At 36.5% G+C, this 11,409-nt stretch overlaps 1 protein-coding gene across 3 annotated transcripts in view; it reads right to left on the bottom strand.

The window, feature by feature from the left end:
* The window catches only part of Vps13a (vacuolar protein sorting 13 homolog A), a 191,877-nt gene that overhangs the window by 144,901 nt on the left and 35,567 nt on the right, over positions 1-11,409 (bottom strand). For all 3 annotated transcript variants that reach the window (XM_031389843.1, XM_031389844.1, XM_031389845.1), the window contains exons 11-17: positions 9,725-9,852; positions 9,439-9,545; positions 8,351-8,522; positions 6,531-6,593; positions 5,925-6,051; positions 4,718-4,812; positions 4,287-4,429 (exon numbers count right to left, since the gene is read on the bottom strand). In XM_031389843.1, the coding sequence (XP_031245703.1) occupies positions 4,287-4,429; positions 4,718-4,812; positions 5,925-6,051; positions 6,531-6,593; positions 8,351-8,522; positions 9,439-9,545; positions 9,725-9,852 (835 nt within the window). The remainder of the gene's footprint in view (positions 1-4,286; positions 4,430-4,717; positions 4,813-5,924; positions 6,052-6,530; positions 6,594-8,350; positions 8,523-9,438; positions 9,546-9,724; positions 9,853-11,409) is intronic.

Consider the following 11,409-nt stretch of genomic DNA (forward strand, 5'->3'; position numbering starts at 1 on the left):
TTTAAAATTTATATTGAGAAAAATGTATTTTCACTATTGCTGTAGACGAGCATCTACATAAGACTATTTAATTGATTGTTGTTTTATATCAAACAACTTTTACAATATTTTTATTGTTATAATATTTTATAAATTTTAAGGAATATGACAAAAAAGAGTTATTTACTTAAATTAAGAATCATTTACAAAACCATAAATTATTAAGACTGCAAAAAAAAAAAGAAAGAAATATACTGACTAGAAAAAGGTGAGACTATTTTACCTGTGAGGGTAAGGGTATAGCTGGGTGGTTACAGCACCTGCGTAGAATGAGTGTCTCGGGTTCAATCCTTACAACCTAAACTCCACATAAATCTTGGGGTGGGAGGTACGGGGAAAGCTATAGTGTAGTTGCAAAATACTTGCCTGGCATAAACATAGCCCTGAATTTGATCCCGGCCAGAGAGAATATAAAAAAGATATATATCAAGAATGCATACAAAACTGTTAACTCAAAATATGACATATCAATTAAAATGAAGAGGAAGCTTATAAGTCATTTCTTTATAAAAGATATGGACATAAACATAAAATGGTTAAAAAATAAAGAAAAAATGTTTAAAACCATTAACCATGAACAAATTAGAAATTAAACCCACACTGAGGTATCACTTTTAACTAAGCTACCGCAATGAGAAGAACAGATAATACCAGTGGTAGTATGGAGAAATTGGAAATTTCTTTCACTGGGAGTAGGAATGTATAATGAGCTTGCTTTGGGAGATTATTTGGTACTTCCTTCTGAGTTAAATATTAACAGTTACAATATAAGGCAGTAAGTCTATTCCTAGATATACCATCCAAAGTTAAAACCTATATACAGAAAAAACTGTCCATTTTCATATCTGTAGTCATTGTAGTAAAATGATAGAAGCAATTCAATTATCTGTCAGTTAAAGAGTAAACACACAAAATATGATACAGCTATATAATAGAATATAGTCAATAAAAAATTTTACAAATTCATTCAACATCAATGAACCTCATAGACATCATGATAAGTGAAAAAAGAGGGGAACAGTAAAGGTCACATACTGGGTGATTTCATGTAAAATGCCCAAAACAATACTAAAATTCTGTCTGTGTCTGTGTGTTTATGTTTGTGTGTGTGTGTGTGTGTGTGTGTGTGTGTGTCTGTCTGTCTGTCTCTTACCCACTGAGCTATCTCCTCAGAAAAAAATAAGGAACTAAGTTAGTTGTCAGAGGCAGCGGAAGAGACCACTGAGATGGGACTGCTAGTAAAACAGTTTCTTCATGGTATGTTATGATGTCTGCGATTATATAGGGATGTTGGCTATATAACCTTGTACATTATCAATGTAAAAATACACACGAATATAGTTGCAAAAACCCAAGGAATTATATACTAAGTAGATAAACTGCAGGTATATGAACTGATTCTCAATAAAACTATTTCTTAAAACAAAGGTTAAACTACACTAAGCATGTTGTTATACACCTATAATTTAGAAACTAAGAGGTTTGAGGCAGGAGAATATCGAATTTAAAGGCAGCCAGTGGTTAATAATTAATCTGATGCTATAGCACATGTTGGTGAAGATGTGGAGAAAAAGGAACACTCCTCCATTGCTGGTGGGATTGCAAACTAGCACAACTACTCTGGAAATCAATCTGGAGGCTCCTCAGAAAATTGGAATTAGATATACCTGAAGACCCAGCAATACCACTCTTGGGCATATACCCAAAAGATACCCCACCATACCACAGGGGTATGTGGTCCACTATGTTCATACAGGCCTTGTTTGTGATAGCCAGAAGCTGGAAACAACCCAGATGTCCCACAACAGAAGAATGGATACAGAAAATGTGGTTCAGTTATACAATGGAATACTATTCAGCTATTGAGAACAAGGACATCATGAGTTTTGCAGGCAAATGGTTGGAACTAGAAAATATCATCCTGAGTGAGGTATCTCAGACCCAAGAGGACATGCATGGTATGTACTCACTAATAAGTGGATACTAGCCAAACAGTACAGAATACCCAGGATACAATCCACAGAAATCAAGAAGTTTAACAAAGTGAAGAGCCCAAGTGAGGATGCCTCAATCCCACTTGGGAAGCAGAAGAAAGCAATCACAGGACACAAAGGAATGGAGGGAACTAGCTGGAAGAGGGGATAAGGGAGCAGAAAAGGGAAACATAATCAGGTATTGGGGTGTGGGGAGGAAAGCAGGAGAGAAGCCCTGAGGGCCAGCAGAAAGAATGGAAATATGCAACTTCAGGGGGTTGGAGGTAGGGGGACGCTCTAGAATATACCAGAGACCTGGAAGGTGAGAGACTCTCAGGACTCAAAGGGAGGGACTTTAGATGAAATGCCCTACAGTGGGGAGAGGGAACTTGTAGAGTGTACCCCAGTAGAAAGACAAGAGCATCAAGCAAAGGGATGGGGTTGCTATCCCACAGTCAAAACTCTGACCCAGAAGTGTTCCTGTCTAAAAGAATTGCAGGGACAAAAATGGAGGAGACTGAGGGAAAGGAGATTCAGTGACCGACCCAACTTAGGATCCATCTTTCAAGGGGAGGCTCCAAGGCCTGACACTATTACGGATGCTATGGTGTGCTTACAGACAGGAGCCTAGCATGGCTGCTCAAAAAAGAGGCCCAACAAACAGCTAAGACAGATGCAGATACTTACTTCCAACCAATGGACTGAAATCAGGGACCACTGTGGTCGAATTAGGAAAAGTCTAGAAGAAGTTGAAAAGTAGGGTGACCCCACAGGAAGACAATGAGCCACCAACCAGGAAGTATACACTTGCTAATATGAGACCCAGGACACATATACAGCAGAGGGTTGCCTTGTATGGCCTCAGTGAGAGAACCCTTGAGAGACTTGAGGCCCCAGGGAGGGCGGAGGCCTGGTGGGGGGGGAGGGGTTGGGGGACATCCTCCTGGTAACAGGGGAGAAGGAATGGAATGAGGAAATGTGGGAGGGGAGTAACGACTGGACTGTAAAAAATAAAAATAATAATAAAAAACCAAAAAAACAAAACAAACAAACAAAACAAAAGAGGGAAGAAGAGGGCAGGACAACAGAGAAGCAACGTGGGCAGAGGAGCGTGTTTAAAAGAAAGAAAAAAAAGAGATCAAACTAGACAGAGAGCTGAGATAAAGGAAGTGCCCAAGAATCAATGGGAGTGTCCTTAGCTGTAACTCACTAAATTGAGGATATGGAACCTGAAGAAACCACCTCCTGTGCCAGACAGAAACCCCAGTGGAGGGATAGAGACACCAACCCACCCACAAAACTTTCTACCCAAAATTTATCCTGTCTACAGTTAATGCACACGCAGGGGACAGAGCAGAGAGCAACTTGACCTTCATGTGGATCCTGAACAACTGGAACAGGGGCTATCCCAAAAGTTGTTGCCTGTACGTGGGATATGTTCTTCAAGCTGGACTACTCTGTCTAGCCTCAGTGGGAGAGGAAGTGCCTGGCCTCTCAGAGGCTTGAAGTGCCAGGGTTAGAGGGATACCCAGGGGGTCCCCCACCCCTCAGAACTCTATCACTGACATAGTGGAGTCTTATCCTATTCAAAATGTTCCAAAGCTAACCTACAATTAAATTTTTCATTTGGTTAAAATGACCCTTCAAAAATCTAAGTGCCCCAACAAAACAAGGCAACTTTTTCTTTTTAACCCCCCAAACCATAGTCAATGGCTAAGGATGTTCATGCCACAACATACAGATGAAAACCTTGATAAGCTGAATGAAGACATGGAGGAGGACCCACTTCCAGCCTCTGAGTCTTTGACTACATTCCAGTCACTAAAAAAAGCACATGACGTAATTGTGTTATCCAAAGAACTACTGTGTCATCTGCCAATTGATCCAAGCTAGAAAATGGGCCTCCTCATAACAGGCTGATCAAAAAAAAAAAAAAAAAAAAAAAAAAAAAAGATATGGACTGAGTATCCACCTTATGTAAAATGTTTAAAACCAAATTACAGATTTTAGGGGAATTTTTTAATCTTTGCAAATAGAGGATGTGATCTCTTAGAGATTGGATATAGGTCTACGCATGAAATTTATACTTTACACATGCCTAACATTTATAGTCTCGAAGTAATTTTAAACAATATTTTTAGTGTGCCTGTGTTTTTATACCACACCAACTCAAATGTGGAATTATCCTGTCAACTGTCAAAACATTTGAACATTCTGAATTTCACATTCAGATTAGTGCTATTTAACCTGTACAGAAAATAAAAGTAGACTTACTTTATGGCTTGTGCTCCTGGTCTTTGCACAATCGAAGTACTAAGTCCTTCCACTACAACATTTAACAGCTCCGGCTTTTGGCGATTTTCTCTTAGAACAATAGACATACTTTTCAAGTGAACAAAAAACTTCAAGGCTTCAAACTAGAGAATATTGAGAATAAGACAGAGGTGGGGGTAGGAAGAGGAGAGATGTATAAACAAAACAACCTTATTTTTGTAACTCCTGTGTTCTCAAAACCAAAAGCAATCCTTCATCTACCAAAGAAATCACTACAGTAACAGTTCTGTCCATAGTCTGGAAATTAATATAAACACTGTATTTATAAAGACCAAAAAGATCACAGGAACAGTTAGCAACATATAATTTCTGGAAGAATTAGAGCAGGCATATCTAAAATTAGAAGATATGAAGCAAGAAAAGTATCTTACTGTTTTTGGCAAGGTTGGATCAACTGCTGTTTCACTATAACCAATTGCTTCATAGAGTAACGATTTTTCTTCAGGTGTCAACATTTCTTCAAGAACTAAAATCATAAATAAGTGCCTTTTGGTCTTACTACTAACAATATAAAACAAACATAATTTACCTAGCTTCATAAATAAATAGATTTTAGATTTTTGTTTTATTTCTCTGTGTGTGGTTCACCACAGAATGTGTGTAAAGGTCAGAGAACAATTTTAAGGAGTTGATTCTCTTCTATTGTGTGGGACATAAGGATCAAATTCAGATAACCAAACTTGGAACACAATATCTACTCAGACATCTTGCTGGCCCACAAATTTTACTGTTATTATAATATCTCTTATAAGTAATTCTTATATATTTGTGTTGGCAAGTTTAGGAATGATTCTGAAGTTACTAATCAAAACTTTGGCAATATAATTTTTTCAGTGTTTTAAGCAAAAACTTACTGGCACTGCATTAATCAATAAAAAGTAGTAAATATACTATCTTAATTTTCTCTCAATTTACAAATGGATAAAACAGAATTAGCACACCTAACTTAATTATGCTGCCAACAAGTGATAAATCCAAGATGCATCATATATCTAAGTCCCTAACACTAACACTGCAAAGCTATGATCTTCATTATTTGAGTAAAAGTCATATTGTCAGTAATCCCAGATATCCAGAGTCTGAGGCAGAAAGACAGGGTGATTAAGCTCAGCTGTAGCAACAAAGAAAGACCTCACAGCAAAAAACTCTGTACACAAAATGGTTAAGGAGCTGAGGCAGCAACTCAGTGGTACGGTGTAAGCCAGTACCACTACCAGAGTGTAAGCCAGGCCCTGGGCTTACTCCACAGCAAGTACACATACACGTCCCAAAAAGAGAGGGAGGAAAAAAAAATCTTTCCAAGAAGCAACGTCAAGAAAGTCTTGCAGCGGCTTAGAGCAATCTGCAGTTTGTGTTTACCTCGCTGCATCAACTGCACCCAGTGTATAATTCTTCTGCAGCATCAGGAGGGTTGTTTCAGCTATTTTATTGAACATACATTTGAAGGTAATAGTAATTTTATAATTAACAATTTATCATTATAAATACATATTTACATATGTTTTAATTAGAAAACTTTTTGAAGAGCTTTATGTCAACACTTGATTAACTAACTAATGTAAAATGAAATGAACATACTTCCAGGTTTAACATCTTGTTGATTAGCATTTGATTCTGACCAAGTCCACATCCAGCTAAACCATCCTGCATTATCTTCTGGATCTTTTACTCCTTCTTTGTAAATCTTATATCCAGCTTTCTTTACCTAAAATAAGAAAAATTTCCAATAGAAAAAAATCATCCTTGCTTTAGCAATCAAAAGAAATGGAAGCAGGACATTTCCAAAATGGATCTATTTTGAGTTGAATAAATGTAAATAAATGTATATGCTAACAATATAATATAATAGCTGTAACATTTACCATACAAGGCTTTGTAGTAATACACAGTTCTCCCTGTGGCCTAACAAGATACAGAAACTGCAGGCAGGTGGAGTTAGCTTTGCATCTATCTACATATAAACTACATATAAACTCTCAAGCTTTATAAGCCCAATTACTTACAAGCAATTTTTGTTTTATTTTAACAAGTGTTACAAAAACTTATATAATATTTTCTTAACACACAAAAAGCACATCTGAACTCTTCAGAAAACAGTGTTTTGCATAATAGTGATATATTACATTAACTGTCATATCAATACATTTGATTTATTTTATTAATTTAATGATAATTTGAAATTACCTCAACTTCTGCCTGTTGTCTAGCTATGGTTATATTAAAAACATCCAAGGTTTTCTCCAGCTCCTGAAAATACAGGGAAAAATGTGTTAACTGTATATTAATTTTACATATTCAACTTTAGAATATAAACTACTACACTAAGGAAAGACAGTGGGAAACAGAAAATAGAAAGCCATCAGTATGTTATCTCTTACATTCTGGGATGCAAGATTTATTTACATAAACACACAGTGATACATACACATATAGGTGCTTGGAAATTAGAACAGAGTAACTTATGAACAGACAAATCATCCCTGACATATCACAGCGTTACAATCTTTACAAACAGAAACAGAAATTCATTCAAGATGAAACATAAATGCACTGTTTAAAATGTCCTTCATCTGGGTTTTAATTTCAAATAAAAAAACATATCTACCATTAACTAATAATGTAATAGATCCTTCATCTTATATGCATAGTTTACACCATCATTAAGATATTTCAAGTAGGCATATATGTACTTGAAATCTGTTTTGAAAAACTACTATGTTTTCTACTTTTCTGAGTTGTTACGGATATGGACAAAAACTGGGACAAGCTCCACTCCTATCACATCTGTGCCTTCCCATGAGTAACTCCTAGTTTCAGGTTCAAACTTTCTCCTCTACAACATCAACTGTGACTTACTCTCCCTCTAGCAAACAGCTTAACACACAACTGTGCTATCCAGTATACTTCAAGGATTCTGGTTACAGCCATAACTAAGGAAATATGAAAGACATCTAAAAGGCCTCTCAACCCAAGAACTCCTCATTGCTCCTTGTCTTCAGAAAGTTATCTATGTTAAAACTGAAAGGAAAATTGTAAAAATTCTAAAAATTCAATCTCTGCAGAACTTTCCACTAGAAATCCATCTAGAGATGCAGAATGGCTGTGCCTCTTTCAAGAAACTAGTTCCCCCAGGTCTATCCAAAGTGTACTTTGTCTAAAAGAAAAATGTCATTACATAAAAAGGTCCTTACTAATGCTCAAAGTCAAGAGTAATATAAAAGTATTATAAGTTCAAGACAGATAAACAAACATGTTGCTGATAAAGACCATAGCTACCACAAAATTAACATACAAATGATCTGTATAGGCAGAAAATGAAGGAAGCCCACGTAAGGATGAGGGACTAAGGCAGAAGTGCAGAGAGAGAACAGGCAGGTGGAGCCGAGCAGGGACACACAAGCACACAGATAGGAAGGGGCTCACAGATACACAAGAAACTCCATTAATACACAGTGAGACAATAGCAGAAAGATCTTCTCGATAGCAACAAAGATTTAAAGTGATATAGCAATTGCTTCTGAGAAAAAAGATAGAAAGTGAAGCATCACACTATGCTGTATATGAATCCAAAAATTTTTTACCTGAAAATAATTTAAATTTCAAAAGCTCACAGGAAGATTTCGCCCATCCTTTTATTACATGACTGAAATAATAAGTAAAAGTACAAAAATACCCAAATAAGAGAGACAGAGCATAGTCAGTAAAAAGCAGACTAAGTAATTAAAAAGTAGCAGTCACTAAAAACTGGAGAGAAGGGTCATAGAGGTGGCTCAGCAGGTAAGGGTGCTTGCTACCACACCTGCCTGTCTGGATCCCTTGAACTCACATGGTAGGAGGGAAAACAGACTGCAAGTTGTCCTCTGACAGGCACCACAGTGAACACGGACACACAAACACAAATAAATGTTAAAAACAAAGCAAAAACAAAGACAGGTAGACAAACAGGCAGACTAGGGAGAAATCATGCACAGTAAAATATTCAACAATTGTTTTAAAATGCTAACCTCCAAAGACATGAAAATTTCAGAAGATGGCTTCTTATTTGTTAACTTTTTCTTATAAAATTCTCTGTATTGTTTCATTTTGTGTCTATGGTCTCTAATATGCTCCCATGACCACATCCGTAAACTGGGACAAACATTTACTTCAAGAATACTATGTATAGCATAAGCCCACCTAGTTAAAAGAGAGAAAGAGAGACCCCATACTTACACCCAAATCAACAATACCAATACAACTTATTTTGTTTTCTCTAACATGAATAACAACTACAATAAGGAGACTATGAAAACAGTATGCTATCTAAACATTCTATTTATGGTAACATTCCATTGATTATTACTATCTCTTGCAACATAAAAAAAAACATTCAATTTTGTTAAAAAAACTGTATAACTTAAGGCATAAAGGGAAATTTTGTCAATAATTATAGAAAAAGTTGCCTAAATGAGGGGCTAAAAGTTCTAGAAATTGAACTATAACTTAAAAAAATAAGATTTTAAAAATTTAAAAATGAAATTACACAGATAAAACTCCCAGACACATCTCAGGTACTAAAGTTCAAGCTGAGTTAAGACAGGTCTAAAGTGTCAAATAGGGAAGTCTGGAAGGAAAAAGAAAATAGAAATTGGGAGGGGGGAATGCTATATTGATCCTTTAACAGTACATGAAAGTATAGTACTTTAAGATTTCTAGTTGTAAATTCCATTTTGAAAAATTTCTTGAATCAATTCATTAACACATAAACCTACATTTATTTCTAGCCCCAAATCAGTTTGCACCAACTCTTAGAATAGCTTTAATATAGCAAATTTAATTTTGATACATTTTTTAGTAAAGATTTATTTATTATTATACATAAGTACACAGTAGCTGTCTCTGGACACACCAGAAGAGGGCATCAGATCTCATTATGGGTGGCTGTGAGCCACCATGTGGTTGCTGAGATGTGAACTCAGGACCTTCGGAAGAGCAGTCAGTGCTCTTAATCACTGAGGCATCTCTCCAGCCCCTGCTTTGATACATTCTTAAATATTAAAAATGTTAGAAATAATGAACATTTGCAAAAACTTCCCAACAACTGAATGCTCACCACTCTTTGGCATGGAGGTGCAGAGGCACGCTGGGCTTGAACTTTCTGTATGGCAGGTTCTGTGTCATCATGTCAATTGACTCGAGAAGTTCCATGAGACTGAAATACTAGGAAAAAACAGTTAAAACTCTTAAATATTTCCAGGTGCCTGTTCAGCTACTGAAGGTGAAAATTAAATTATCTCGTTTTAAGGAAATGTTACAAAAGTATGAATTTCAGAAAACACTTAAATCTTAACATTGTTTTTATCAAACAACTCAATCTAAATGTCATCAAAGAAAATCACCTGTGGTTTGTTAAACTCAATTGCTATGGTATGTAACTCAATAGCCAGGTTTATTTTGGGGTCAGAAAAGTCAAAATCTGATCGTCGATTCATCTGAAGTTTGGCATTAGCAGATATAGGTCGAAAAACTGAAAAATAATACAAATTGAAAATAATTAGAGTTCTACTTAAAACCTCTTCAAGCACTACATAGATCAACATAAAGATCTGTGAACCCCTATCACAGCCTCTCCCCAGTTCCCAGGACTCACACTACTTTGTTTGATTAGACACACTCTTCAAAGTTAGCTGAGAAGAATCCATTTTAGTTCTAGATTTAATTTAGAGAATATTAGAAATGTTAAGATTGTATTTATCACTGATTCTACTTTATGAAAACCTTTTTGTAAACTCCTGTTATTCCTTTCAATTTGCAAACATATGTCCAGGATTATTGGCCCAGATCAAATGATAGCACCAACAGTAACAAGTGTAAGCAGGAAGGCAGCAACACTGTAATCTAGACAAGGCCCTGTGATGGATAGCCCTGGGGCTAATTATATTTGATGTTAATTCCATTCCCTGTGAACAAGGAATGAGTCAGCACTCAGGTGATTTCCTGTAAACCTTAATTGGTAAAATAAAGGCTAGAGACAGTGACTGGGAAGAGAAAGAGGGGAAGGTGGAGTTGAAGGTTTTGGAAGAAGAGAGAAGGGGGTACAGAGGAGGAGGTAGAAGGAAAGCAGAGCAGAAGCATGTGGCTTGGAGAAACCCCAAGTTATAAAGGGTCTCATAGATGGGGAAGATGGTAGTGTAGTAGTAGATCTGCCCAATATAGGCGCACAGCTTGTATTCATTTTAATTGAGATGTGTTCTCACTGCTGGAGTTTATTTGGGTTAGAGATTTACCACAACAAGGCCCAATACTGAATCATAATCTAAGCTGTATATAAAAACAATACGTGTTTGTTTTAACCACCCAGCACATCTTATATACATTAAGAACAGATATCCTCTGTGTGAATACAAATCCATACTTGAATATTATGAATCCATGCATCACTGTTGTTACCTCTCTTCCACCCTTCACCTTTGACTTACATACTCAGTTCCAATCTTACTCTGCTAAAATTAAAGCTCATTTTATTTCTTCCTCATTTTTAATAGACACAAACATAAAAGTTACATATATTAATGTGATCAATGTACTATTTTGACATGTATACCATGTAATTATATACTGGTATAATTATGTTAGTTAGTATAATTAATGTAAATATTAGTTAATATAAGTTCAAACATATCTGCTTAAATTTTCAATATTTTTAATGATAAAAATTTCAACAGATTTTTTTTTCTCACTGGACTGAGTACAGGGTCCCCAATTAAGGAGGTGGAGAAAGGACCCAAGGAGCTGAAGGGTTTGCAGCCCCTTAGGAGGAACAACAATATGAACTAACTAGTACTCTCAGAGCTCCCAGGGACTAAAACACCAACCAAAGAGTACACATGGTGGGACTAATGGCTCCAGCAGCATATGCATAGCAGAGGATGGTCAAGTCGGTCATCAATGGGAAGAGAGGCCCTTGGTCCTGTGAAGGTTCTATGCCCCACTGTAGGGGAATGCCAGGGCCAGGAAGGGGGAGAAGGTAGGTTGGTGAACAGGGGGAGGGAGGAGGAAACAGGAGGTTTTTTTAGTTTTTGTT

This window comes from Mastomys coucha, unplaced genomic scaffold, assembly GCF_008632895.1.
Source record: "Mastomys coucha isolate ucsf_1 unplaced genomic scaffold, UCSF_Mcou_1 pScaffold21, whole genome shotgun sequence".
Classification (NCBI taxonomy): Eukaryota; Metazoa; Chordata; class Mammalia; order Rodentia; family Muridae; genus Mastomys; species Mastomys coucha.